General features: G+C 36.6%; 1 protein-coding gene across 4 annotated transcripts in view; it reads left to right on the top strand.

Annotated features, from left to right (window-relative positions):
* Oatp74D (Organic anion transporting polypeptide 74D) overlaps positions 1 to 11268 on the top strand; it is a 115644-nt gene extending 104376 nt beyond the window's left edge. For all 4 annotated transcript variants that reach the window (XM_073983540.1, XM_073983541.1, XM_073983542.1 and 1 more), the window contains 7 exons: positions 1838 to 3186; positions 3244 to 3717; positions 6458 to 6821; positions 6882 to 7069; positions 7137 to 7310; positions 7378 to 7554; positions 7787 to 11268. In XM_073983540.1, coding sequence (XP_073839641.1) covers positions 2133 to 3186; positions 3244 to 3717; positions 6458 to 6821; positions 6882 to 7069; positions 7137 to 7310; positions 7378 to 7554; positions 7787 to 7953 — 2598 coding nt within the window. In that variant the 5' untranslated portion in view covers positions 1838 to 2132 and the 3' untranslated portion in view covers positions 7954 to 11268. The remainder of the gene's footprint in view (positions 1 to 1837; positions 3187 to 3243; positions 3718 to 6457; positions 6822 to 6881; positions 7070 to 7136; positions 7311 to 7377; positions 7555 to 7786) is intronic.
* The last annotated feature ends 15922 nt before the right edge of the window (positions 11269 to 27190 follow it).

A 27190-nucleotide genomic window follows, 5' to 3' on the forward strand; every position in this document is an offset into this window, starting at 1 on the left:
AACTTTTCTATAAAGAATAGTTTGAGCCTCAAACTTTTCTATAAAGAATAGTTTGAGCCTCAAACTATTGTATAAAGAATAGTTTGAGCCTCAAACTATTGTATAAAGAATAGTTTGAGCCTCAAACTTTTGTATAAAGAATAGTTTGAGCCTCAAACTATTCTTTATTCTTTATAGACAAAGAATAGTTTGAGCCTCAAACTTTGCTATAAAGAACAGTTTGAGCCTCAAACGTTTCTATAAAGAATAGTTTGAACCTCAAACGTTCTTATAGAGAATAGTTTGAGCTTCTTAAACTTTCTTGTAGAGAAAAGTTTGAGCCTCAAAATCTTCTATAGGGAATAGTCTAAGCCTCACACTCCTTTATAGAGAATATTTTGAACCTGAAACTTTTCTGTAGAGAAAATTTTGAGCCTCAAAATAAAAAACTCAAACTCTTCTATTGGGAATAGACTGAGCCTCAGACTCCTTTATAGAGAATAGTTTGAGCCTCAAACTTTCCTGTAGAGTAAAGTTTGAGCCTCAAAATCTTCTATATGGAATAGTTTGAGCCTCACACTCCTTTATAGAGAATATTTTAAACTTTCCTGTAGAAAAAAGTTGAGCCTCAAAATCAAACACTTCTATTGGCAATAGTCTGAGTCTCACACTCCTTTATAGAGAATAGTTTGAGCCTCAAACTGTTCTATAGTGAATAGTATGTGCCTCAAACATTTCAATACAGAATATTTTGAACCTCAAACTTTTCTATAGAGAATAGTTTGAGTCTCAAAATTGTCTATAGAGAATACATTTAGCCTCAAACTTTTCAATTGAGAATAGTTTGAGCCTTCTATAGAGAATAGCTTAAGTCTCAAACTCTTCTATATAGAACGGTTTCTATAGAAAAAAGTTTCAGTCATAAACATCTTTACAGAGAATAGTTTGAGACCCAAACTCTTCTATAGAGAATAGCTAGACCCTAAAACGTTCCTTTAGAGAATATTTTGAATCAGGATCAGATGATGCTCAAACTTTTCTTTAGATAATAGTTTGATCCTCATGCTCTTCTATACAGAATACTTTGGGTCTCAAACTCTTCTATAGAGAATAGTTTTAGGCTCAAACACTTCATTAGAGAATAGGGACCCAAACTCTTCTACAGAGAATAGTTTGAGTCCCAAACTCCTTAAACTTCCCTTTATAGAATAATTTGGTCCTCAAGCTCTTCTATAGAGAATAATTTGAGCCTGAAAGTCTTCTATGGAGAAAAGCTTGAGCCTCAAACTTTCCTACAGAGAATGGATTGAGCCAATACTTTCCTTTCAGCTTCAACATTTTCTATAGGAAATAGTTTGACCGTTAAAAATTTCCTATAAGGAGGAGTTTGAATCTCAAAATAGTTTTTACAGAGAATAATTTGGGCCTCAAACTTTTCTATAGAGAATAGTTTTAGGCTCAAACGTTTCTACATATAATAACATGGGCTTAAAACTCTTCATAGAGGATAGTTTAAGCCTTAAACTCTTCAATAGAGAATAGTTTGAGACTCAAACTTTTCTATGGAAAAATGATTGAGCCTCACTCTTTCTTACAGAAAATAATTAGGGCTATAATATTGTCTATAGGGAATTGTTTACCTTTTAACTTTCCTATAAGAACTAGAAAAATTCCTCAAACTTTCCTATAGAGATTAGTTTGATCCTCAAACTTTCCAATAGAAAATTATTTGAGTCTCAAACTGTCCTATTATCCTATTTGGTTGATCCTAAAAATCTCTACACAACCTATAATATTGATACCCCTAATTTTTGTAGCGGAACTAACATATTTTTGTTTTCTTGTTTTTTGTTTTCAGATACTGCCGCAATCAACAAATCTACCTCAAAACTAGCGTTCTCGATACCTTAAACGCTATATAATATCAGCAGCAACAACAACAACAAACACACACAAAGCTCCATTAACATGGATAAATCTATATAAGAAACAAAATTCCAACGAAACTTAGGGAACACCACTGCACTGCAACCAGTCACAGCAGCAGCAGCAGCAACCACAACAACAATAACAAAACGCAGCTCATGGTCTCATAGATAAGTCAAAATTGTTTTTATGAAAATTCACCTCTCAGATCGAACAACAAACTGACAATGAATTCAGACGGTTTTAGTGATGTTGTTGTAAACAATACAACACACAATTCACACCACAACAGCAACAACAGTAATCTCAAAACATATCCAGCTTTAAGTAATGGCCTTGAAAATGGTCACACCTCCTCAAGTCCAAACGGCGGCGAATTGTCCGCCGATGATAGCAAACCTCCACATGGGTTAAATGGTCAACGGCGTGATTCGAATCAGGCCTGGACACCGCTCTTGCAAAATGGCAGCAACAATAAAAATACAACAAACAACGATGATAACCTCTCATTGGATGGTGGTGGTGGTTTGAATGAACCAAATTCGGATATTTATGCCGGGACAGGTAGCAATAACAATGAAGAACTGAAAAACTTGAAGAATGAAATTATCCATCATCACCATTCGCCACTGCAGTCCAACAACAATGGGTCACTGGTGAATGGCAAAAATGGTATAGGTCACACCGACAAATATGATGAGTTGGATCCTCTGACTGGCCTATACAAACAGAAACATGAAAGTGAAGATTCAGATCTCGATTCGCACAAGGCCAAGGCGGAGGGTTGTGGCCTGTTTGGCTTTCGACCCAAATGGGCCCGAAAACTGGCTTCCACCCACATCTTCATGGTGGTATTTCTAGTCGCCTATGTTCTGCAGGGTATGTACATGACCTATTTTGTGTCGGTCATCACTACCATCGAGAAGCTGTTTCAGATCAAGTCAAAAACTACGGGTTTCCTGTTGAGTGCCAGTGAAATGGGTCAAATCAGTACGGCCATGTTGTTGACATATTTTGCAGGACGAGGTCATCGGCCTCGCTGGATTGCCTGTGGAATGGTGCTCTTTTCGATAGCAGCATTCTCATGTGCCCTGCCACATTTTATTTTCGGAAAAGATTTGATACAGGCAACGGCCATGTCATTTAACAGGGCGGGACCCAGTGAAGATTTGACGGCAGGCAGTTTGGCTGAATCTAGTGTAACTCTATCTCAGTTGGGCGGACAACATTTGGACTTGAATCTCTGTGTTTTGGGTAATCACACCCAGAATCACACCATGGGTATGTTCGGAAACCTCCAGTCTAAAAATGCATAATAAATTTCTTTCCATATTTTAGAATGCAATGAAGATCGCAAAATCGAACAAGCATCTCACTCGAAAATTACCGTTATTGTTCTGTGCATCTTCTTTGGCAGTTTACTCAGTTCGGGTATTGGCCAAACGGCAGTCTCCACTTTGGGCATACCCTACATCGACGACAATGTGGCCAGCAAACAATCCCCCATGTATATGGCCATTACAATAGGGGTACGGATTTTAGGTCCCGCATCTGGATTTATCGTTGGCTCATTTTGCACCCGTTGGTATGTGAATTTCTCTAATCCTGGTTTTGATGCCAGCGACCCACGTTGGATTGGTGCCTGGTGGTTGGGTCCAGTGGGTATTGGTACTCTTATGTTACTCTCATCGATTGCCATGTTTTCGTTTCCCCGCGAATTGAGGGGAAAGAAACCACCGCCCGTAGCTGCAGCCGATGGAGAAAAGGTGGCTGAAACCCCAGCAGAACCTGAGGAGAAGCCAAGATTGAGAGGTAAGCTTAAATCACTTTTCAAAGCCCAAATTTTATAGAGAATACTTTAAAACTCAAGTATTCTCATATAAAGAATAGCCTCAAACTTTTCTATAGAGTATAGCCCCAAACTTTTCTATAGAGAATAGTTTGAACCTCAAACTTTTCTATAGAGAACAGGTTGAGTCTCAATCTTTTCTATTAAGAATAGTTTGAGCCTCAACCTTTCCTATAGAGAATAGTTTGAGCCTCAAACTTTTCTATAAAGAATAGTTTGAGTCTCAATCTTTTCTATTAAGAATAGTTTGAGTCTCAATCTTTTCTATTAAGAATAGTTTGAGCCTCAAACTTTTCTAAAAAGAATAGTTTGAGCCTCAAACTGTTCTATAAAGAATAGTTTGAGCCTCAAACTGTTCTATAAAGAATAGTTTGATCCTCAAACTTTTCTATAAAGAATAGTTTGAGCCTCAAACTTTTCTATAAAGAAGAGTTTGAGCCTCAAACGTTTCTATAGAGAATAGTTTGAGCCTCAAACTTTTATATGGAGAATAGTTTGAGACTCAACCATTTCTTTAGAGAATAGTTTGAGCCTCAAACTTCTCTATTAAGAATAGTTTGGTCCTCAAATTTTCCTATAGAGAATAGTTTGAGCCTCAAAATTTCCTATAGAGAATAGTTTGAGCCTCAAACTTTCCTATAAAGAATAGCTTGAGCCTCAATCTTTCGAAGGATAATAATTTCAGTCGCAAACTTTTCTATGGAGAATAATTTGAGCCTCAAACTTTTATATGGAGAATAGGTTGAGCCTCAAACTTTTCTGTAGAGAATAGGTTGAGTGTCAAACATTTCTTTGGACAATAGTTTGAGCCTCAAACTTATATTTAGAGAATAGTTTGAGCCTCAAACCTTCCTATAAAGAATAGTTTGAGCCTCAAACCTTCCTATAAAGAATAGTTTGAGCCTCAAACTTTTCTTTAAATAATAGATTGAGCCTCAAACTTTTCTATAAAAATAGTTTGAGCCTCAAACTTTTCTATAAAAATAGTTTGAGCCTCAAACTTTTCTTTAAAGAATACTTTGAGCCTCAAACTTTTTTAAAAGAATAGTTTGAGCCTCAAACTTTTCTAAAAGAATAGTTTGAGCCTCAAACTTTTCTAAAAGAATAGTTTGAGCCTCAAACTTTTCTAAAAGAATAGTTTGAGCTTCAAACTTTTCTATATAGAATAGTTTGAGCCTCAAACTTCTCTTTAAAGAATAGTTTGAGCCTCAAACTTTTCTGCAAAGAATAGTTTGAGCCTCAAACTTTTCTATAAAGAATAGTTTGAGCCTCAAACTTTTCTATAAAGAATAGTTTGAGCCTCAAATTTTTCTATAAAGAATAGTTTGAGCCTCAAATCTTTCTATAAAGAATAGTTTGAGCCTCAATCTTTTCTATAAAGAATAGTTTGAGCCTCAAACTTTTCTATAAAGAATAGTTTGATCCTCAAACTTTTCTATAAAGAATAGTTTGATCCTCAAACTTTTCTATAAAGAATAGTTTGAGCCTCAAACTTTTCTATAAAGAATAGTTTGAGCATCAAACTTTTCTATAAAGAATAGTTTGAGCCTCAAACTTTTCTATAAAGAATTGTTTGAGCCTCAAACTTTTCTATAAAGAATAGTTTGAGCCTCAAACTATTCTATAAAGAATAGTTTGAGCCTCAAACTTTTCTATAAACAATAGTTTGAGCCTCAAACTTTTCTATAAAGAATAGTTTGAGCCTCAAACTTTTCTATAAAGAATAGTTTGAGCCTCAAACTTTTCTATAAATAATAGTTTGAGCCACAAACTTTTCTATAAAGAATAGTTTGAGCCTCAAACTTTTCTATAAAGAATAGTTTGAGCCTCAAACTTTTCTATAAAGAATAGTTTGAGCCTCAAACTTTTCTATAGAGAATAGTTTGAGCCTCAAACTTTTCTATAAAGAATAGTTTGAGCCTCAAACTTTTCTATAGAGAATAGTTTGAGCCTCAATCTTTTCTATAGAGAATAGTTTGAGCCTCAAACTTTTCTATAAAGAATAGTTTGAGCCTCAAACTTTTCTATAAAGAATAGTTTGAGCCTCAAACTTTTCTATAAAGAATAGTTTGAGCCTCAAACTTTTCTATAAAGAATAGTTTGAGCCTCAAACTTTTCTATAAAGAATAGTTTGAGCCTCAAACTTTTCTATAGAGAAAAGCTTGAGCCTCAAACTCTGCTATAAAGAATAGTTTGAGTCTCAAACTTTTCTATAAAGAATAGTTTAAGCCTCAAACTTTTCTATAAAGAATAGTTTGAGCCTCAAACTTTTCTATGGATAATAATTTGAGCCCAAACTTTTCTATGGCGAATAATTTGAGCCTCAAACTTTTCTATAAATAATAGTTTGAGCCTCAAACTTTTCTATAAATAATAGTTTGAGCCTCAAACTTTTCTATAAAGAATAATTTGAGCCTCAAACTTTTCTATAAAGAATAGTTTAGCCTGGAACGTTTCTATAAAGATTAGCTTGAGCCTCAAACTTTTCTATACAGAATAGTTTGAGCCTCAAACTTTTCTATAACGAATAGTATAGCCTCAAACTTTTCCAAACAATTATATAAAAAAATTCTATGGAGAATAGTGTGAGCCTCAAAATTTTCTATAGAGCATAGTTTGAGCCCCAAACTTTCCTATAGAGAATAGATTGATCAAACAGTTCTCATTCCACTTCACTTTGTAATGTCCTCCATTCCCTTCCAGATTTCCCCAAAACGGTTAGACGTCAATTGAGCAACGATATTTTGATGTTCCGTACCGCATCTTGTGTATTTCACTTATTACCCATTGCTGGTCTTTATACCTTTTTGCCCAAATACTTGGAGACCCAATTCCGCTTGGCTCCCTATGATGCCAATATGATAGCTGCCTTCTGCGGTATTTTGGTAATGGGTATTGGAATTGTTATATCGGGTTTGGTTATTCTAAAGCTAAAACCTACCGCCAGATCAGTGGCTGCATGGATTGCTTTAACAGCCTTGGTCTACTCGGCTGGTATGGTCATTTTGATGTTTGTCGGATGTAATATGAATGACTTTGCCGGTTATAAGACAGCCAATAGTATTGGGTAAGTTTGAAGGGCCTGGAAAATTTTTGTATTTAATATTAAATTCGATTCCATTTCCAGACCCGCCACCATAGAACCAGCCTGCAGTGCTTCCAATCTCTGTTCGTGCGACAAGGAACAATTTGCACCAATTTGTGGCATTGATGGAAAAATTTATATTTCTCCATGTCATGCTGGATGTTCAGCAGCCACTATGCGTAGCAGTGATAATCATACTGTGTTTTCAGATTGTACATGCATTCCAGACGGTAAGTTGAAGACGTAGTAATTTTGTGAGGACTGTGTGTATGACTTTCGTTGGTTTTTGTTTTACAGTTTCTGAACCTTTCAATACCTCCCTACCCAGTTTTGAGGCTACCAGTGGCTATTGTGATAGCAATTGCAAGAATTTCATTATTTTCATTGTAGTTTTTGCTGTGTGCGTTTTCATGCACTCGACATCGGAAGTGGGCAGTATGTTGTTGGTTATGCGTTGTACCCATCCAAAAGGTAAGTCACGTAGTAAAATCTTGTTTCATTGATGTAATAATATTTGGAAAATTCCTTTAAATTTCAGACAAAGCAATGGCCATGGGTGTTATACAATCGGCCATTGGGCTATTTGGTAATGTTCCTTGTCCCATTATTTACGGAGCTGTGGTGGATTCAGCCTGTCTCATATGGAAATCTGTTTGCGGTAAACATGGAGCATGTTCGTTATATGATGCCGATACATTTAGACATTACTTTTTAGGTAAGATTTTAGAATGTCTTAATATTACTGAGAGATAAGTTTCAGCCTCAAACTTTGATATAGAGAATAGTTTGAGCCTCAAACTTGGCTATAGATAAAAGTTTGAGCCTCAGTTGGCACAATGCCTTCTCAAAGAGTAGGTTTATTTCAGCATATATTATTAGAAAATCTCACACTTTTTGGTCATTCTCGATAGTTCTTCATTTAATTTCATTCTCCAACTTTCTTTCAGGTATTACGGCTGGTATTATGTTTTTGGCCTTTATTATGGATTTAGTTGTTTGGAGTAAAGCCCACCGTATTGATATAGCACCCGAGGAGAATAAGAAAGATGATGAAACGAAATCAACAGAGACTGAATATAAAAAGGCAACGGTTTCACCAGACACCAGAGTATAAATAAGAAAATTAAATGAAAGAAAAACAACAAGAAAAAACGCACATTGTTATGTTACACCCATTCACAACACTCAGACAGACACATCAATTGCAATTTTAAAAAACTATATAATTTGTTTCCAATTCACCACCTTCTTTTGAAGGTAGGGATTCTACTCATGTCATATACAACCATACATGCATACATATGTATGTATATGATGAATCCTTTATATATAATTTACATATATGTTTCTACAAGGGTTAATAATTTTGTTACCCATAATTAATATTTTTATTTATATTTGTACGTCATTACACGGAAATCAACACACATACATATATACATGTGTATGTATTGTTTTAAAATTGTCTTATAATGTGTATAAAATTTATATAATGTTATTAGCATCTAAATTAATATTTTTTTAATATTTGAACCTTTTTTTGTTTGAAAACATCGCTAAACATATTAAGAATTTGAACAAGTTTCGGCCTCAATAATTACTGTAGAGCAAAGCTTGAAACTTACTCTTTACTATAGAGAAAACTTTGAGCCTCAAACTTTCCTATAAAGAAAAGTTCGAGCCTCAAACTATACTATAGAGAAAAGTTTGAGACTCAAACTTTACTATAGAGAATATTTTGAGCCTCAAACTTTACTATAAAGAAAAGTTTAAGCTTCAAACTTTACTATAGAGAAAAGTTTGAGCCTCAAACTTTACTATAGAGAAAAGTTTGAGCCTCAAACTTTACTATAGAGAAAAGTTTAAGCCTCAAACTTTACTATAGAGAAAAGTTTGAGCCTCAAACTTTACTATAGAGAAAAGTTTGAGCCTCAAACTTTACTATAGAGAAAAGTTTGAGCCTCAAGATTTAATATAGAAAATAGTTTGAGCCTCAAGGTTTAATATAGAAAATAGTTTGAGCCTCAAACTTTACTATAGAGAAAAGTTTGAGCCTCAAACTTTACTATAGGGAAAACTTTGAGCCTCAAATTTTACTATAGAGAAAAGTTTGAGCCTCAAACTTTACTATATAGAAAAGTTTGAGCCTCAAACTTTACTATAGAGAAAAGTTTGAGCCTCAAACTTTACTATAGAGAAAAGTTTGAGCCTCAAGCCTTACTATAGAGAAAAGTTTGAGCCTCAAACTTTACTATAGAGAAACGTTTGAGCCTCAAACTTTACTATAGAGTAAAGTTTGAGCCTCAAACTTTACTAAAGAGAAACGTTTGAGCCTCAAACTTTACTAAAGAGAAACGTTTGAGCCTCAAACTTTACTATAGAGTAAAGTTTGAGACTCAAGGTTTAATATAGAAAATAGTTTGACCTCAGACTTAACTATAGAGAAAAGTTTGAGCCTCAGACATTACTAAAGAAGAAATATGACACTTTACTATAGAGAAAAGTTTGAGTTTCAAACTTTACTATAGTGACAAATTTGAGTCTCAAGCCTTAATATAGAAAAAACTTTGATCCTCAAACATTACTATGGTGACAAGTTTGAGCCTCAAGCTTTACTATAGAAAAAAATTTGAGCCTCAGACTTAACTATAAAGAAAAGTTTGAGCCTCAAACTTTCCTATAGAAAAAAGTTTCAGACTCAAACTTTCCTACAGAAAAATATTTGAGACTCAAACTTTCCTATAGAAAAAGTTTGAGACTCAAACTTTCCTATAGAAAAATGTTTGAGCCTAAAACTTTCCTATAGAAAAAAAGTTTGAGCCTCAAACTTTCCTATAGAAAAAAGTTTGAGTCTCAAACTTTCCTATAGAAAAAAGTTTGAGTCTCAAAATTTCAGAAATTTGTTTGAGCCGCAAACTTTCCAATAGAAAAAAGTTTGAGCCTCAAACTTTCCTATAGAAAAAAGTTTGAGCCTCAAACTTTCCTATAGAAAAAAGTTTGAGCCTCAAACTTTCCTATAGAAAAAAGTTTGAGCCTCAAACTTTCCTATAGATAAAAGTTTGAGCTTCAAACTTTACTATAGTGACAAGTTTGAGCCTCAAGCTTGACTATAAAAAAAGGCTTGAGCTTTGTGTGCTATAAACTTCACTGAAGCCATGTTGATTTTAAACAAGGTGGAAAAGAATGGAAGCCGTAGGGATTTTAAAACCAACTATCGATTGTTCTCAACGATGGTAACTCCAGCTTCTGTCGGCTGGTTGCTGTTCTAACTTCGGAACAAATTGAATACTCTCCCTAAAAGGTATGTATTTTTGTCCTGATTACAAAAACATAAATTTTTTTGTAATTATTTTCGAAGTCTGGGATTTAATACTTTCTGCTATGTATGGACAGGTGAAAATCTCGGGCTTTAAAATTGTAAATTTTTCCAAGTAGCCGGCCTTTACCCCACATAAAGCCACTGGTCGTTTAAACGCCACAAAAAATGGTTGCAAATTGACGTAAAACTTGGATATTTTCGAAACTGTTTGTCGGTTTTTTGCATTCTGTGCGCTAAGTGTGTTAAACAAGGGAATTTTCGGTGTTTCAGAGGCCCATATCTCAGGAATTATGGAGTTGCCCCCATAAACTTTATATTTGTGTAATCAGGACGAAAAAGTCTACCTTTGGTAAAAATTTCTGCTGAGAGTGTATTTAATTTATACCCTAACTACATACTGCATGCGATTCAGCGGTACCTTTATTGCTTCCATTGATATTGAGGTTGTCGTTACTGTTGTTTCTACCTCCTTAGGGACACTTTACACCTTAAGAACATTTTCGAAAATTCTAAAGAATATTTGGCGATTGTTTTTTTTTCAATAAGTTCATTCTCTTTATTTTTTTTTATATAATTATTTCGTAACACATTTTTAGTCTTAAATAGTCGTCGACGTACATATGAAACTATGTGCAATCTAATTTATCTCTGTAGGATAATAATTAATCATCATAATGATACGTCATAATTTTATATATGTTTATTTGTTATAATTTTAATGATATAAAACAAGTTATTAAATTTAGATACATATTTTCTAAATTCCTTTGTAAACCGCTAAGTTGAATTAATATTAAATGTAATTATAATTTTTTTATAAGGATAACAAATTAATATCCCACTCTTATATGTAAAACAAAAAAAAATAAACAATTCAAAAATCTCAGTTTGAAACAAAATAAAAGATTTTAAGTAACAAAAATGAAAACGAAGAGGAAGGTGAAGTGAAGAATGGTTTAATTGATTGATGACTGATGCAAACGCATGTTTTGTTGTGCTATGTAAGAAAAGTTGGCAACGAAATCCATATTATGGAAAATAAAAAAGGAAAAGAAGAAACGCATAATGAATTATTTTTAAGATAAGAAATTACTATATGAATGTCATTATTATAAACAAATAATATGACACCTAATAACGTTATGTATATCTGTATGTTATTAATATATTTTAAACAAAAATCAATATTTACACATAAAAATTGCAACCTAATCTGTGGTAGTTATTATTTAGTTAAAATTAACAATACACACACATATTTTTTTATAATTATTAAGTTTATATTTTAATTTTTTTATTATAATTATTAACAATTACAATTAAGTTTTGCAAAAATAAATCACAAAACAAAAGAAGAAAACAGAAACGAAAATCAAATTCCAAGACAACAAATTTGTTTACAAAAGAGAACTATTTTAACTTGCAAGACATAACAGAAATGCATTTCTTTTTTATTAGAAAATATTTAAACAAAAAGTAATATTATTATTATGTTCAACTGAAATGAGCATTGAGAAATGTCTGAATGAAATGTACCCCCCCCCCCCCCCCCCCCCCCTCCCCCACATGGCATTTCCTTTTGTTTAATCATTATTATTAATAATTGTAGGTCAAAAAAGTTATATTGTCTAAATATAATTAAGTGTTTTATGTGTTAATTTTGAAAGAGAAAAACACGTAAATTACCTCTGCGAAACACAAAAAAAAAACAAAATAAAATCAAACCTAATAAAACGTGTATCAAATTGAAATAAATTTGCATTTACATATGTATGAATATTCAAATAATGTGTGTATTATTTACAAAGTTGAAAAGAAATTAAAAGGAACGAAAATACTTTAGTTGGATATGGCGACCAATGTGGCATCTTACATCTCTACAACTTCATTAAAATCACACCATTTGGAGCCCCTATTTATACGTACAATATTGCAAATTTGCATTTGTGAATTTTAAGAATTAGAGAAGTCTCCCTTGTCCCCAAAGGGATATTTGTGGAACAATTATATATTATATTTTAAATTAAAGCTTTTTATTTCCAAAGACGAATCATTTGTTCCTCTTCAATTAAAAATTCACAAATGCAAATTTACAATGTTGTACGTATAAATAGGGGTTTCCAAATGGCAAAAATAGTCTAGCAACAATATCTAATATGCCTGATGATGTTAACCTATCCAGTTAACGAAACGATCTTCGCATAGCGGTTGTTGTGAAAGGACTTCGTCAGATATATATTTTTTCAATAGAATCTCCTTAGGTCATATAGCTGGATAATTTTAATTAATTAACAAGTAAAAAAGTGTAAGTCGGCTTTGCCTACAGATATATACCCTCTGTCAATGTGAAGTAAAACTCTCACCTACGGACAGATCGAATGTATTTAAGGTCTCTTCAGAAATTTGTGGTCCTTTTTGGGCATTTGAACTTACCGACAAAAATGTGGATTAGGTATTAACTGCACTAAGACACAAATGTTGAGCTTTTGTGGGGGATGTACCCTTAGGGAGGACCGATATGGGCCATTTTAGAAGTTAAACTAAATTTTGACAAAATATTAGGAAATCCAAAGTTTGGACAAAATTGATTGCCCCATTCAAGTAATAACGTCCTAGCATTTTATTGTCATTTTTTACATATTGTGGAGAAGTACCGGAAGTTGTGGACCGGTATTGCCCCATGAAACTATGTTAGGATATAATATGACGAAGACCAAATGTTGGACCAAATCGGTTGAACATTTCGAGAGTTATCGTGCTCTCGACCGCCACATAGGTTTTTTACACCTTTCGGACTGTTTTCCCAAGAAATATGGAATTGCCCCTGAACAAAACATTTACCGTCGTAATGGAGGTAGCGAATGCAAATCGCTTCATCAAAATCAAAGTGATTCGAGAGCAGGGCTCTATTCCACGAAGGTTAGGTTAGGGGATGTGCAGCCACTAACTTGTGACTGCGTCACTCGGAGACCATCCGGTCAATTGTGACCATCCAGTAGAAAAAAGAGGAAAAAAGCTGCAAAGAAAAGAAGAGATGGAAAAGAGAGGATAGGGGGAAGAAATAAAAAGAGGAAGTTGTTAGAAAAGTAAAGAACGAATAAATTACAAGAAAGTTTAAGAGGGGAGGAATAGTTTTAGAGAAGGAAAAAGGATTCATTTTTATTGGTAGGCAGAATAGTTGAAAAACATAAATTACGCGTTCAGGTTGCGCTGTCCCAGCCACTTCAGATTTTTGATGATGTTGTAGAGCACAGCAGGTTCCACAGTTGAATAGAAAGTTAGACACGGTGAAGAGTGAACATCTACTAACCTATGCCGTCTACGAGCCAGGGCTGGACAGCGACACAGGATGTGCTAGATCGTCTCTAACTCCTCCTCATCATCACAGAGTCTGCAGTAGTCAGTAACATCCTCATCCCATTTGATGGTATGGGCCCTGATATAGCAGTGTCCAGTAATGACTCCCGTCGTTACTGTTGTGTCGGCCCATGTCAATAATTAATAAAACGCGAACTGGTTAATTACTAATTAGTTAATTACTAATTCAATTCACTGGCTCTTTCGTCAGATAACGTTTCAATTTTTTTTTAAAGAAATGACAAATGGGTGGTTTGATAGAGTCAGCGATAGCTAGATCTGTAGACTGCGATCCTCGTCTAGCTAATTCGTCTGCTCTTTCATTACCCAGATAGTCGCGGTGTCCTGGTACCCAGCATAGCCGGAAGCCGTTTGTTAGCGTTCCAAAGGCTGATCTACACTTAAGGACGACATCGGATTTGATGTTGCAGGATTTGATGGCTTTAAGAGCCGTTTGACTATCCACAAAGATAGTCACCGGTTCAAAGATTTCTGCATCCAAACTTTTTATCAATTCCGCTGCCTTCCAAATCGCGAAGATTTCAGCCTGGAAAACACTACAGTTGCAGTCTAGCCTGTAGGTATACTCAAGAGATAGCCTTTCAACTAGACGCCAGCCCCGGTACCTTCCTCCATCTTGGAACCATCTGTATAAAAAGCCAAACCGGCCAGAGGGGGGTTACTGCGGTTCCAGTCGTCTCTACTAGGTATAACGACGTCTATATCGTCAAATCTCAGGACTGGTGATATATAGTCGCTCAGTTTTCCGCGTTGGTTCACATTTATGCCTGATTCGTTCAGGATACATCCATGCCCATAGGTACAACCGCGCCAGAGATCCTGTTCATGCAGCCGTAGGGCACTGCGAGTTGCCTGACACTTAATGCTGAGACTCAGTGGTTTTAAGTTCAGCATTGCGTTCAGAGCAGCCTGTGGTGTGCTCCTGATGGCTCCAGTTATGAGAATCGAGGCAGCTCTTTGTACCTTGTCAAACCTACCGGATGTCGATTTTTGGCGTAGTGAGTGCCACCAAACAAGTGAACCATAGGATAAGATGGGTCTAACCACGGTGTTATACAACCAGTGTATAATCGATGGGTTTAGACCCCAACTTTTCCCAATAGAATTCTTACATGAATAAAGTGCAATCAATCCTCTCCCTTTCCTCAGCATTCCTGTTCCATCGCATTTGACAGTCCAGGATTGTGCTAAGGTACTTTGCCTCGGGCGAGAGCTGAAGCTGCACTCCATCCAGTGTTGGTGGTACAAATACGCCGAGCTTACGCTTTCTCGTGAACATTACCAGTTCTGTCTTGGTTGGGTTTACTCCAAGGCCATTGGCCTTAGCCCAGGGCGACAGCGTCGATAATGCTCCTTGCATAAGCTCCGAAATGGTTGACGGAAACTTACCGGAAATCAGTAGTACAACGTCGTCCGCATAGGCAACAACTTTTATACCTTGATTGTCCAGATCAGTCAAAATATTGTTTATAACAAGTAGCCACAGTAACGGTGAGAGCACCCGTCCTTGGGGGGTTCCTCTAGTTACTGTTTTCCTAATTTTTGTCTCCCTAATGCTGGAGTTTATCGATCGATCAGTCTTTCGAGAGTCTTAAGGAGAAAGGATGATAAACTGATGGGTCTGTAGGCCTTTGGTGCAGAGTGACTAGGCTTTCCCGCTTTCCACGAAACAACTTATCAACTTTTCATTTTGCACTTAGCAATATTTTTAAAAATGTTCACATTTTTGTGTTCCACAGAACCGTTATTTTTGGTAAGTGATATGTTAACTGAGTGTCTAAGTTCTTAAAAATTATTTCCTCTCTTTTTAATTTCTGTTCCACCAACGTTTTCTTCTGCTAATTTTTGATAAGTGCAAAGTGAAAAGCGATAAGTTGTTTCATGGAATGGGGCCCAGGTCTTAAAATGAACTTATTTGAAATTTTGTGTGAGAGGTACCTGAAGGAGTAGACAAATATAGCCCAAATTCGAACCTGATCTATATCTGGAAGATATATTAGGATGTGCAAAGTATGGATTACATCGGTCACTTTCTGCAAGAGTTATCGTACGCACAATTTTCCCGAACATTTTTAAACTTTAGTGGGGGTGGTACCTGAAGGAATGGATCGACATGGTTTATCTTCGAACATAAACTATGTTTGGACAAAATATTACGAAGGTATGGTGTTGCGGGAGGGAAATTAGTCCAGTACAACTCCCATGTTAAAAATCCATCACCTTAAAGTGGGTACCCTTTGTGAGGAATGAAATGGCTTTCACGATATCGAGGCAGGATCGTTTTCCCGGTTGGCACGACGATAGTTGAGTCCAGGGAGATAATACATAAGGAGGACATAAGCCAGTGAACTTAAAAATTCATCATTTAGCATAGATAAATGATATTATATCTGCTAAATAAATTGTTTGTTTTGTCTTTTTTCATCAAAACAATCACTATTGTGAATGGTCGGCTGGTACATGGGGAAACATACATACAAACGCCAGGTTGATTGAAAATGTGGACAAACCGCAAGGAAGGATTGTCTAACAGCAACAAGCACTCATCTGGGATGGTTAATTATTTTTTTTCTAACACGATCCTTTGGTGTTTTTTTGCATGAACAATTAAATATTTCCTTTTTGTTTATGTTTTTTGTGACGACAATATGGTGGCCGCACAAAAATACACACACACACATATTCCAACCGATAAAAAAAATGTTGAAAAACGTAGAGATGGAATTATGACGAAAGCCTAATACACCATGAAAATCTCCAGTTGTTGGTTTGATGAGGATGTGGACAATTTTTAGTTGAGTTTCTTTCCGTTTGTTGATCGAAATTTGTTTTGTTATGTAGGGAGACGAAAATTTCAATAAATGTATGTGGTGGTTGGCTGCACAAATGTTTTGATGTCAGCTGTCAACTTGAGTTTGCAGACCAGCTGTCAAATTCAACCGTACTAAACAGTACAGGGTAGCCCAAATAATTATAACTGCCAGCGCTGAATGCAAACGGTTGGTGTCATGGCGTTTGGCGTATGTTTAGAAAATGGGGGATTTTAAATTCATACATTTGAAAGAAAGAGAAAACGGTTGAAACTGATAGTTTATTGGAAGAATGTCTGTTTGGGAAAATGCACCTATAAAAGGTAAAAATGAAGAGAAATCATCCATATTTAAAGTGGAATTTTATGAGTGCGGACGTAAAGGTTGTGCTATTGTTGGCTATAAAACGGTAGAAAATAAAAACTTGAGTGAATAATAAAAAGACTTTGAAGGTTTAACACTTGTGACAACCAAAATTCATGCCGTAGACTACAATCAAGAAAGTGAGTGTCTTGTTTTTAAAAAAATGAAGACAAATTAAAGAGCAAAAAGATTAAGGATATTTTATTTTGTTCATAGGTAGTCCATAAATCACAGTGTGTGCCGGTGTCATACGCATAATCAGATCTCAAGTGATTTATCAAGTATTGCCGTTTATAATACTTCTAACATCAAGGTAGGAAAACGTATTGTTTCCCCTGAAATTATCAACAAAAGTTGCAAAATCAAAGAATTTAAATTTCATGCGACAATTTACGCTCCGCAACTCCATACGCTGGCAGTCTGTGGCGATACAAATTACGTAACACCCTGTTACATACACCTCTGCGTGCTGGGTGCTAAAAGACAGCTGCTTAAGTACTGTAGCAGTGTCCAGAACCCAGTTTTGACCAGCTATCAGCTGTTTGAAGAAAACTGCAGGAATTGCAAGAATAGTCTCCACATCATATGGTCGTATGACAGTTGGCCACTCAATGTGGAATACGAGAAATAAAACTGATATAATCAGTGCGAGCGCTGCATGTGAAGCAGACTTTTAGGCTCAAATTTGCGGAATTCGCCCAGAAAACTTTAAATTCATATCTTTTAGTTAAGTATATGTATTATTATTAGTATATGTAGTTTATTTTTATGTTTATTTGTTTCTCTTAAATTTTGACCATTTATTTAATTTAACTTTTTTTTTATTAGTATTTAATTTTGTTATATCTATTTCTTTTTTGGTTCTTGGAAATATTGTGAGGGACGTTACAAGCGTAATAGATAGGGGTTTTTCTATTATTGTTTAGAGACTTTGAATGTCTCAGATATTCCGATCACCACTTAATTGAGCTCGATTAGGTAGGGACAGTAAGATTAAAAGAATTATCAGGGAAATTTCCCGAAACCACCCCAATTCCGTACGATTGTAGGTTCCAAATTTCGAGTAAAGAAGGTAAAGATTTTTGATATTAATTTTTTTTGTTTCACGACAAGTTCGGTATCATGTTTTATTGACTGTTAGGATTAAGAATAATCTATTAATTATTGACTTATACTTATATAATAAAAATGTTTGATTCTTGAATTCTGAAAAGAAAATGAATATGGAATAGTATTGTTATTTAAGGGGGGAAGGGGCTGCATGAGGGAGGTGTCTGTATAGAGGGAACATGTGGGGTCCATAACAAAGTGAGGCCAGAATCTATATGGACCACGGATGGGTGGGTCGAGTGTGGATCGGAGCCATCAATCGATCCAATTCTCCAAAAGTGTTCCCCGTAAGTGTTTGGTGTATTATGTTATGTGTTTGTCCTTGTTGAAATGTATCATAAAATGATGTTAGGCCCTGGGTTTTAGTTGGATGGGTTAAGAATCGCCCTGAGAGGTTACCGAGGAGCTACCGGAAGATCCAAATTAGCACCCGTATGGGGTCATAACAGAATTGGCGCCCAAATCAAACGTACCTCCTAGGTCTAAGTAGATTGTAATAGGAGTAAGAGAAAGCGTAAGTGCAGAAAAGCGAGGCACTTAGAAATAGCCCAAAATAGAATAAATAGACCAAAAGATCTAGTCCAAAGCTAATCTTGTCTAGTCTATATTGCAGCCAGGTCTATCGATATAGGCTCTGTATAAATGTGCAATATGAGATATAGGTATATTAGTTTTAGGATAGACTTCCTTTAAGGGTCATGTGCAATCTCTAGTTGTCTTTTTTGTAACTAAGAATGTTTGTATCGACCTGTGCTTTGTTAAGAGTAAATTTTGGGTTGTCTTGTAGGGTACCCTGATATAGGATAGTTGTATGGAAAAAGTGATAGCCGTTGCGGGAACCACTATGACCGTAAGACAGAGTGTCATTTACCAGAAACTCATGAAAGCTTGTTTTTTTTTAAAGTATAGGAAAATATTGCCATGGGATTACTATCCAAAAAGGGGTATTTCGTTTAGTATATGTATATGTTGACTAGGGCATTTTTGGAGAATAAGTTACACTCATTGAAAAAAAGTATGTACAATAAAAATCGGTGTTGCAAATACCAATTCAAAAATTCATCACAGAGCCAAATGCTAGTGAGTTTTAATACAACAAGCTAATGATGATTTTTGTTAAAGTGAATAATGATTGTTGGTATTGCAACATGATCAATAACTCCTAACATACAACCCCCTCTGAAAAAAACAGCCTATACTCCCTTATTAAATGAAAAAAATTAATTACATTAAATTTGAAAATAATATATTTAGATAGCTAAGGGATAGAAAAAAGTGAATGCAGATATAAAAAGAACCTTAAGTGTTTCTATATACATGACATTTACAGAAATAGTCTATATCACAAGATTGACAGAATATAATAGTTTTAAAGGTTTTTAATCAAGTTTTCAAAATAGCGATTTTAGCACAACCAGTACAGTAAGCACTTGTTAAGTTGACTATAGGTGAAAATAGATTCTCGCAGACAGAACATTCTTCCAATCTTAGTTATTAACTGCTAGGAAAGTATAACTAGGGACGGTTTTAAGGGGCATGCTAACGCGATCGGCCAGCAAAAGAAATTTGCCACCAACTTTCGGTACAAATAACGAACATCATAACCTTGCACCTAAAAAGAAAAAAATGGCAGAAAACCAAATTAATACTGTAAACTTAGATGGGACAATCAGGGACTTATCTGCTACGATAATTCAGCGGTCAGGACAGGATAATGTGAACACGCAACCTCCACCACAGGCGCATGTGGGAGCGGATAATGGGGCTGAGAGGTTCTCAACTCCAGACCAATCACGACAACCAACTGACAAATACCTAGAAACAAAGATGAAAAAGATCATTAGCAATGAGATAAGCGACATGAAAAGGACATTAGATACCTTAGTTAAAACCGTTCAAAGTATGAGTATGAATAGTAAGGAAACAGCTTCCATGCCCAGTACTTCACGGGCTAATGAAAACATCCCTCCACCGCAGTTGCCAGAGGTGTCGAATGGGGCCTCTCATTCTAGTGTTCCACCGTCGGGAACATCTTCTTCCAATGGAAATTGCTATCCACCATTGTTCCATAACGACATGATCAGGATTAGGGTGGACAAATTTGGCATTAACTTTGACGGGAATTCGCAGAAGCTCACTGTTGAAGAATTCATATTTAGGTTGGAAAGTCTGCAAGCTCAGTATGGGATCCCCTGGGACGAAATTCTGAGGGATTTCCGGATTTTAATATCGGGGCCCGTGCTAGAGTGGTTCTGGCAGACGCAAAAGATGCGCACATTCACTTCGTGGATACAATTAAAAGACGCATTATTGGTCCAATATCGAAATACCAAATCGTCATTCGAAGCTATGCGTGATTTGGTAGAGCGCAAACAGCTGCCAAACGAAACCATCGATGCATATTTTCATGTCATGGGTCAGTTAAGATCGCGTTTAGTTCATCCTATAACAGACGTAGATATGGTAAATATGATAAAAGTTAATGTCAAAGAAAATATTAAGATGATTGTTTACCCCATGCAGATAGCCACTGTTGAAAGGTTAAGGGAGGAATGTAAGGGAGCCGAAAAGAACTTCCCTAAACGCGATTCCAGGCCAATTCAGCCTCAGCAACGCATGGGAAGGCAGGTAAATGAGGTAGCTTTTGATGAGTATGACTACGAAGAGTCAATTCCCTCAGATCCAGTTGTGGAAAATCTTTCTGCAGTGCGAATTAACCAGCAGCAGAATCGTGTAATTGTTTGCTGGAATTGCCGTATGACAGGACACATGTTTGTAGAATGTCCATCTACAGAACGGAAACTCTTTTGTTATAGGTGTGGTAGGCCAAGGACCACGACTCCTCACTGCCCAAATTGTCAGTCGGGAAACTCCAAGAGGGGCGTGGAGACGACGGGGGAAACACGTCCGAGAGAGGACCCCGAGAATGGAGCACAGTAAAAATAAAGACACGACAAATCCTGGAAGAAATAAAAGAAAAAGATATATTAAATAAGGACACAGCAGCATATCCAGGTCAGAGACATTATTTATCAATAGAAGATCGGCAAAAGAACTACGAAGAAACAAGGGCCAGAATTTTTGGGGAATCGTCAACTGAACCCCATGTCCCGAAACGAATATTAAAAATTCGACACAAGACTACTGAAAAACGGAAGATGAAACGATTAATGGTAGAATCAATTACTCGAGCTGAGTCAGATAAAAATGATCCCAGAATGTATGTAGAAGTCGATATAAATGGAAGAATTTTAAAAGGGTTACTAGACAGTGGGGCTTCGGTCAGCTTATTGGGAAAAGATTGTCGAGAATTGGTAGACGATTTGGGTATGGATATTATACCTGTTTTCCATAACGTGACGACAGCAAGTGGTCGTAGTTTTAGAGTTTTGGGAAAGATAGAATGTGAGGTAGAATTCAATCAAAAACGACGATATATGACCATCTATCTATGTCCAGACCTGGAGCAAATATTGTACCTAGGAATAGATTTTTGGCAAGAGTTTGACCTTGTCCCAGAGGTATTGCAAATTAGCGAATTGGATGTAGAAAAAGTAACTGAAGAATTCGCAACTTCTAGCTCTGAACATCGGCTTAAACCACATAACCTCACAGAAGGCCAAAAAGCAAAACTTAATGACGTCATAAAGGAATTCGATACGTTTGAAGAGAAAGGTCTAGGAAGAACCAAACTCGAAAAACATACCATTAAGTTGATAGAGGGGGCAGAGCCGGTGAAGGATAGACATTATCCTATGTCACCTGCTGTCCAAGCAATTACGTACGAAGAGGTTGATAAGATGCTCCAACTAAAGGTTATAGAGGAAAGCGAGAGTCCCTGGAGCAACCGAACCACCGTGGTGAGGAAGCCCGGGAAGAATCGTTTCTGCCTCGATGCTAGGAAGTTGAATCGATTGACGGAGAAGGATGCTTATCCTCTCCAGAACATCGACGGAATCCTCAGTAGGATTGATGAAACGGTGTTTATCAGTAGTGTCGACTTGAAATTTGCCTTCTGGCAAATCGAGTTAGACGAAGACAGCAAGAAGTACACGGCCTTTACTGTACCGGGACGACCTTTGTACCAGTTTCGCGTAATGCCCTTTGGCTTATGCAATGCTGCGCAAAGATTGTGCCGGCTAATGGACAAGGTCGTCCCCAGCAGATTGAAGGAAAACGTCTTCGTCTATCTCGATGACCTCTTGGTCATTTCAAGCGACTTTGAGCAGCATTTAGAACTTTTAAAGGAAGTTGCACAATGCCTCAAAAATGCAAATTTAACCATTGGACTTAAAAAGTCACAATTCTGCTTCCAAGAGCTTAAGTACCTAGGTTTTATCATAGGGGGAGGAATGTTGAAGACAGACCCCGAAAAGGTGGAAGCCATAAAGAAGATAGCGGTACCCAGAAATCCTAGAGAAGTTCGCAGTTTCTTGGGAACGGCAGGATGGTACCGTCGGTTCATCCGAGATTTTGCGACCATCTCTGCCCCACTGACGGATATGTTAAAGAAGAACAAAAAATTCACTATGAGCAAAGAAGCCATTACAGCCTTTGACAATTTGAAAAGAGCATTAATAAGTGCCCCTGTGCTTAGACATGCAGATTTTAAGAAGAGGTTCTACATTCAGTGTGATGCCTCGGAATACGGTATCGGGGCCGTACTGTTCCAGCTGAGTGACCACGGAGACGAGCACCCGATCGCTTTTTACTCCCAGAAGTTAAACTCAAGTCAAAAAAATTACAGTGTAACCGAAAAGGAGTGTCTAGCGGCTGTTATGGCAGTGAAGAAGTTCCGACCTTATGTCGAATTAATGGACTTTACTGTCATAACAGACCATGCTAGCCTCCAATGGTTAATGAACTTGAAAGACTTGAGCGGTCGTCTCGCCCGTTGGTCACTTCAGTTACAGCATTACCGCTTCGAGATAGAGCACAGGAAGGGAAAAGACAATGTAGTGGCAGATACCTTGTCGAGGCTTCCAACGATTGAGGAGCTTGAAATGGACAAATTCCTCGACTTTGACATGAATGAGTTTCAAAAAGACTGTTATGAAGAATTGAAGAAAACAATACTAGACAATAAGGAGAGGCTACCGGATCTTAAGGTTCAAGGAGGGCTAGTATACAAGAGAATGAGACCGAATAATGAAGATGAGTTTGGGGAATATGAATGGAGATTGTGGGTTCCAGAATCTTTAACTCACGATCTGATACAAAAGGCACATGATTTGCCCACTTCAGCCCACTGTGGTATTGCAAAAACACTTGGTCGCCTAAGAGAAAAATATTATTGGCCCAATATGACGTCACAAGTGCGTCAATATGTAGGCAAATGCACGACGTGCAAAGAGACTAAAAACGCAAACTATAATACCCAAACCACCATCGGAAACGAAGTTAAAACCGAACGACCTTTCCAAAAGCTTTATATTGATTTTTTGGGGAAATACCCACGTTCGAAGAGTGGCAACGCTTATATTTTCATAGTAGTAGACCACTTTTCGAAGTTCGTGTTCTTGAAATCCATGAAAGAAGCGACTGCAAATAATGTAGTCAAGTTTTTGGTGGAAGAGGTATTTAGGAAGTTCGGTGTCCCAGAAACTATCCATAGTGATAATGGGGCACAATTTGTCTCCAAACAATTTAAAGATCTGATAACGGCATACCAAATAAAACATTTACAAACGGCCCCATACTCACCCCAATCGAACGCCTCAGAACGGGTTAATCAATCCGTTCTGGCGGCGATTCGAGCATACATGGAGAAAGATCATAGGGATTGGGATCTCTACTTAACGGAGATCGAATGTGCGCTGCGAACGGCAGTACATTCGGCAACCGGTGTAACACCCTTTTTTGCCTTATTCGGGTATCACATGTTCCTGAAAGGAACTGACTATAATTTGGCCAAGAAATTAAAATCTTTAACTGACCACGAGATCCTTAATATAGATAAAAACGATCGTTTGCAGTTAATTCGTGAAAAGATTAGGCAAAATATGCATAATGCCTATGAAGCAAGTGCGAAAAGGTATAACCAGAGGGTCATGGTAACAAGGTTCATGCCTGGGCAAGAAGTTTTTCGCCGAAACTATGTATTAAGCGACTTCCAAAAGAACATTAACGCGAAGTTTGCGCGAAAATTCACGAAATGTAGAATATCGAAAACTATTGGCAATAACATGTATGAGCTTGAGGACCTTCAAGGTCGGCCGTTAGGTATAGCTCATGCCAAGGACCTCAAGAGGTGATAACCAACTGTGATAGGCTGTTTTATGGCAAATGAAAACGACTGTGATATTAGTATTAGTAACTATGTGCAATATAGGATAGGTAATTATTTAATTATTTGATTTAATTATACAAGTAATTATTTTTTGTGCATGTCCTATATGTCATAGTTCTAAGAAAATAAGCAAAGGAACTTACCAGCAGATCCTGGGAACAATACGAACCCAAAGCAGTCGAAGCGATAAAACTCGGGCCGTCAAATCACAAGGTTGAATCCACTAGGGGGTCTGGAAAATAACATATACCCAAAGTAAATGATCGCATAATTTGTCATAATTACACTATACTTCCCTAAAATATGTTTTTATGCCCGGCCAATGAGACCTCAGGGTGTGGGAGTTCCCCACGTTGGGACGCATGCCTAATTAGAATCACGATTTGTTCTTAGTTTTGCCTTGTTGAGGCGATTACCAATCCCTATCAGAGACGAACAAACCCTCCGCACACCGGTTCTTCCTGCGCAGGCTCGTAATAGCCGGAGTTTTGTTGCGGGAGGGAAATTAGTCCAGTACAACTCCCATGTTAAAAATCCATCACCTTAAAGTGGGTACCCTTTGTGAGGAATGAAATGGCTTTCACGATATCGAGGCAGGATCGTTTTCCCGGTTGGCACGACGATAGTTGAGTCCAGGGAGATAATACATAAGGAGGACATAAGCCAGTGAACTTAAAAATTCATCATTTAGCATAGATAAATGATATTATATCTGCTAAATAAATTGTTTGTTTTGTCTTTTTTCATCAAAACAATCACTATTGTGAATGGTCGGCTGGTACATGGGGAAACATACATACAAACGCCAGGTTGATTGAAAATGTGGACAAACCGCAAGGAAGGATTGTCTAACAGCAACAAGCACTCATCTGGGATGGTTAATTATTTTTTTTCTAACACGATCCTTTGGTGTTTTTTTGCATGAACAATTAAATATTTCCTTTTTGTTTATGTTTTTTGTGACGACAATATGGTGGCCGCACAAAAATACACACACACACATATTCCAACCGATAAAAAAAATGTTGAAAAACGTAGAGATGGAATTATGACGAAAGCCTAATACACCATGAAAATCTCCAGTTGTTGGTTTGATGAGGATGTGGACAATTTTTAGTTGAGTTTCTTTCCGTTTGTTGATCGAAATTTGTTTTGTTATGTAGGGAGACGAAAATTTCAATAAATGTATGTGGTGGTTGGCTGCACAAATGTTTTGATGTCAGCTGTCAACTTGAGTTTGCAGACCAGCTGTCAAATTCAACCGTACTAAACAGTACAGGGTAGCCCAAATAATTATAACTGCCAGCGCTGAATGCAAACGGTTGGTGTCATGGCGTTTGGCGTATGTTTAGAAAATGGGGGATTTTAAATTCATACATTTGAAAGAAAGAGAAAACGGTTGAAACTGATAGTTTATTGGAAGAATGTCTGTTTGGGAAAATGCACCTATAAAAGGTAAAAATGAAGAGAAATCATCCATATTTAAAGTGGAATTTTATGAGTGCGGACGTAAAGGTTGTGCTATTGTTGGCTATAAAACGGTAGAAAATAAAAACTTGAGTGAATAATAAAAAGACTTTGAAGGTTTAACACTTGTGACAACCAAAATTCATGCCGTAGACTACAATCAAGAAAGTGAGTGTCTTGTTTTTAAAAAAATGAAGACAAATTAAAGAGCAAAAAGATTAAGGATATTTTATTTTGTTCATAGGTAGTCCATAAATCACAGTGTGTGCCGGTGTCATACGCATAATCAGATCTCAAGTGATTTATCAAGTATTGCCGTTTATAATACTTCTAACATCAAGGTAGGAAAACGTATTGTTTCCCCTGAAATTATCAACAAAAGTTGCAAAATCAAAGAATTTAAATTTCATGCGACAATTTACGCTCCGCAACTCCATACGCTGGCAGTCTGTGGCGATACAAATTACGTAACACCCTGTTACATACACCTCTGCGTGCTGGGTGCTAAAAGACAGCTGCTTAAGTACTGTAGCAGTGTCCAGAACCCAGTTTTGACCAGCTATCAGCTGTTTGAAGAAAACTGCAGGAATTGCAAGAATAGTCTCCACATCATATGGTCGTATGACAGTTGGCCACTCAATGTGGAATACGAGAAATAAAACTGATATAATCAGTGCGAGCGCTGCATGTGAAGCAGACTTTTAGGCTCAAATTTGCGGAATTCGCCCAGAAAACTTTAAATTCATATCTTTTAGTTAAGTATATGTATTATTATTAGTATATGTAGTTTATTTTTATGTTTATTTGTTTCTCTTAAATTTTGACCATTTATTTAATTTAACTTTTTTTTTATTAGTATTTAATTTTGTTATATCTATTTCTTTTTTGGTTCTTGGAAATATTGTGAGGGACGTTACAAGCGTAATAGATAGGGGTTTTTCTATTATTGTTTAGAGACTTTGAATGTCTCAGATATTCCGATCACCACTTAATTGAGCTCGATTAGGTAGGGACAGTAAGATTAAAAGAATTATCAGGGAAATTTCCCGAAACCACCCCAATTCCGTACGATTGTAGGTTCCAAATTTCGAGTAAAGAAGGTAAAGATTTTTGATATTAATTTTTTTTGTTTCACGACAAGTTCGGTATCATGTTTTATTGACTGTTAGGATTAAGAATAATCTATTAATTATTGACTTATACTTATATAATAAAAATGTTTGATTCTTGAATTCTGAAAAGAAAATGAATATGGAATAGTATTGTTATTTAAGGGGGGAAGGGGCTGCATGAGGGAGGTGTCTGTATAGAGGGAACATGTGGGGTCCATAACAAAGTGAGGCCAGAATCTATATGGACCACGGATGGGTGGGTCGAGTGTGGATCGGAGCCATCAATCGATCCAATTCTCCAAAAGTGTTCCCCGTAAGTGTTTGGTGTATTATGTTATGTGTTTGTCCTTGTTGAAATGTATCATAAAATGATGTTAGGCCCTGGGTTTTAGTTGGATGGGTTAAGAATCGCCCTGAGAGGTTACCGAGGAGCTACCGGAAGATCCAAATTAGCACCCGTATGGGGTCATAACAATGGATCAAATCGGTCACTCCCTGCAAGA

This window comes from Musca autumnalis, unplaced genomic scaffold (genome assembly GCF_047663935.1).
Source record: "Musca autumnalis isolate F117 unplaced genomic scaffold, ASM4766393v1 scaffold_4, whole genome shotgun sequence".
NCBI classification, from domain to species: domain Eukaryota; kingdom Metazoa; phylum Arthropoda; class Insecta; order Diptera; family Muscidae; genus Musca; species Musca autumnalis.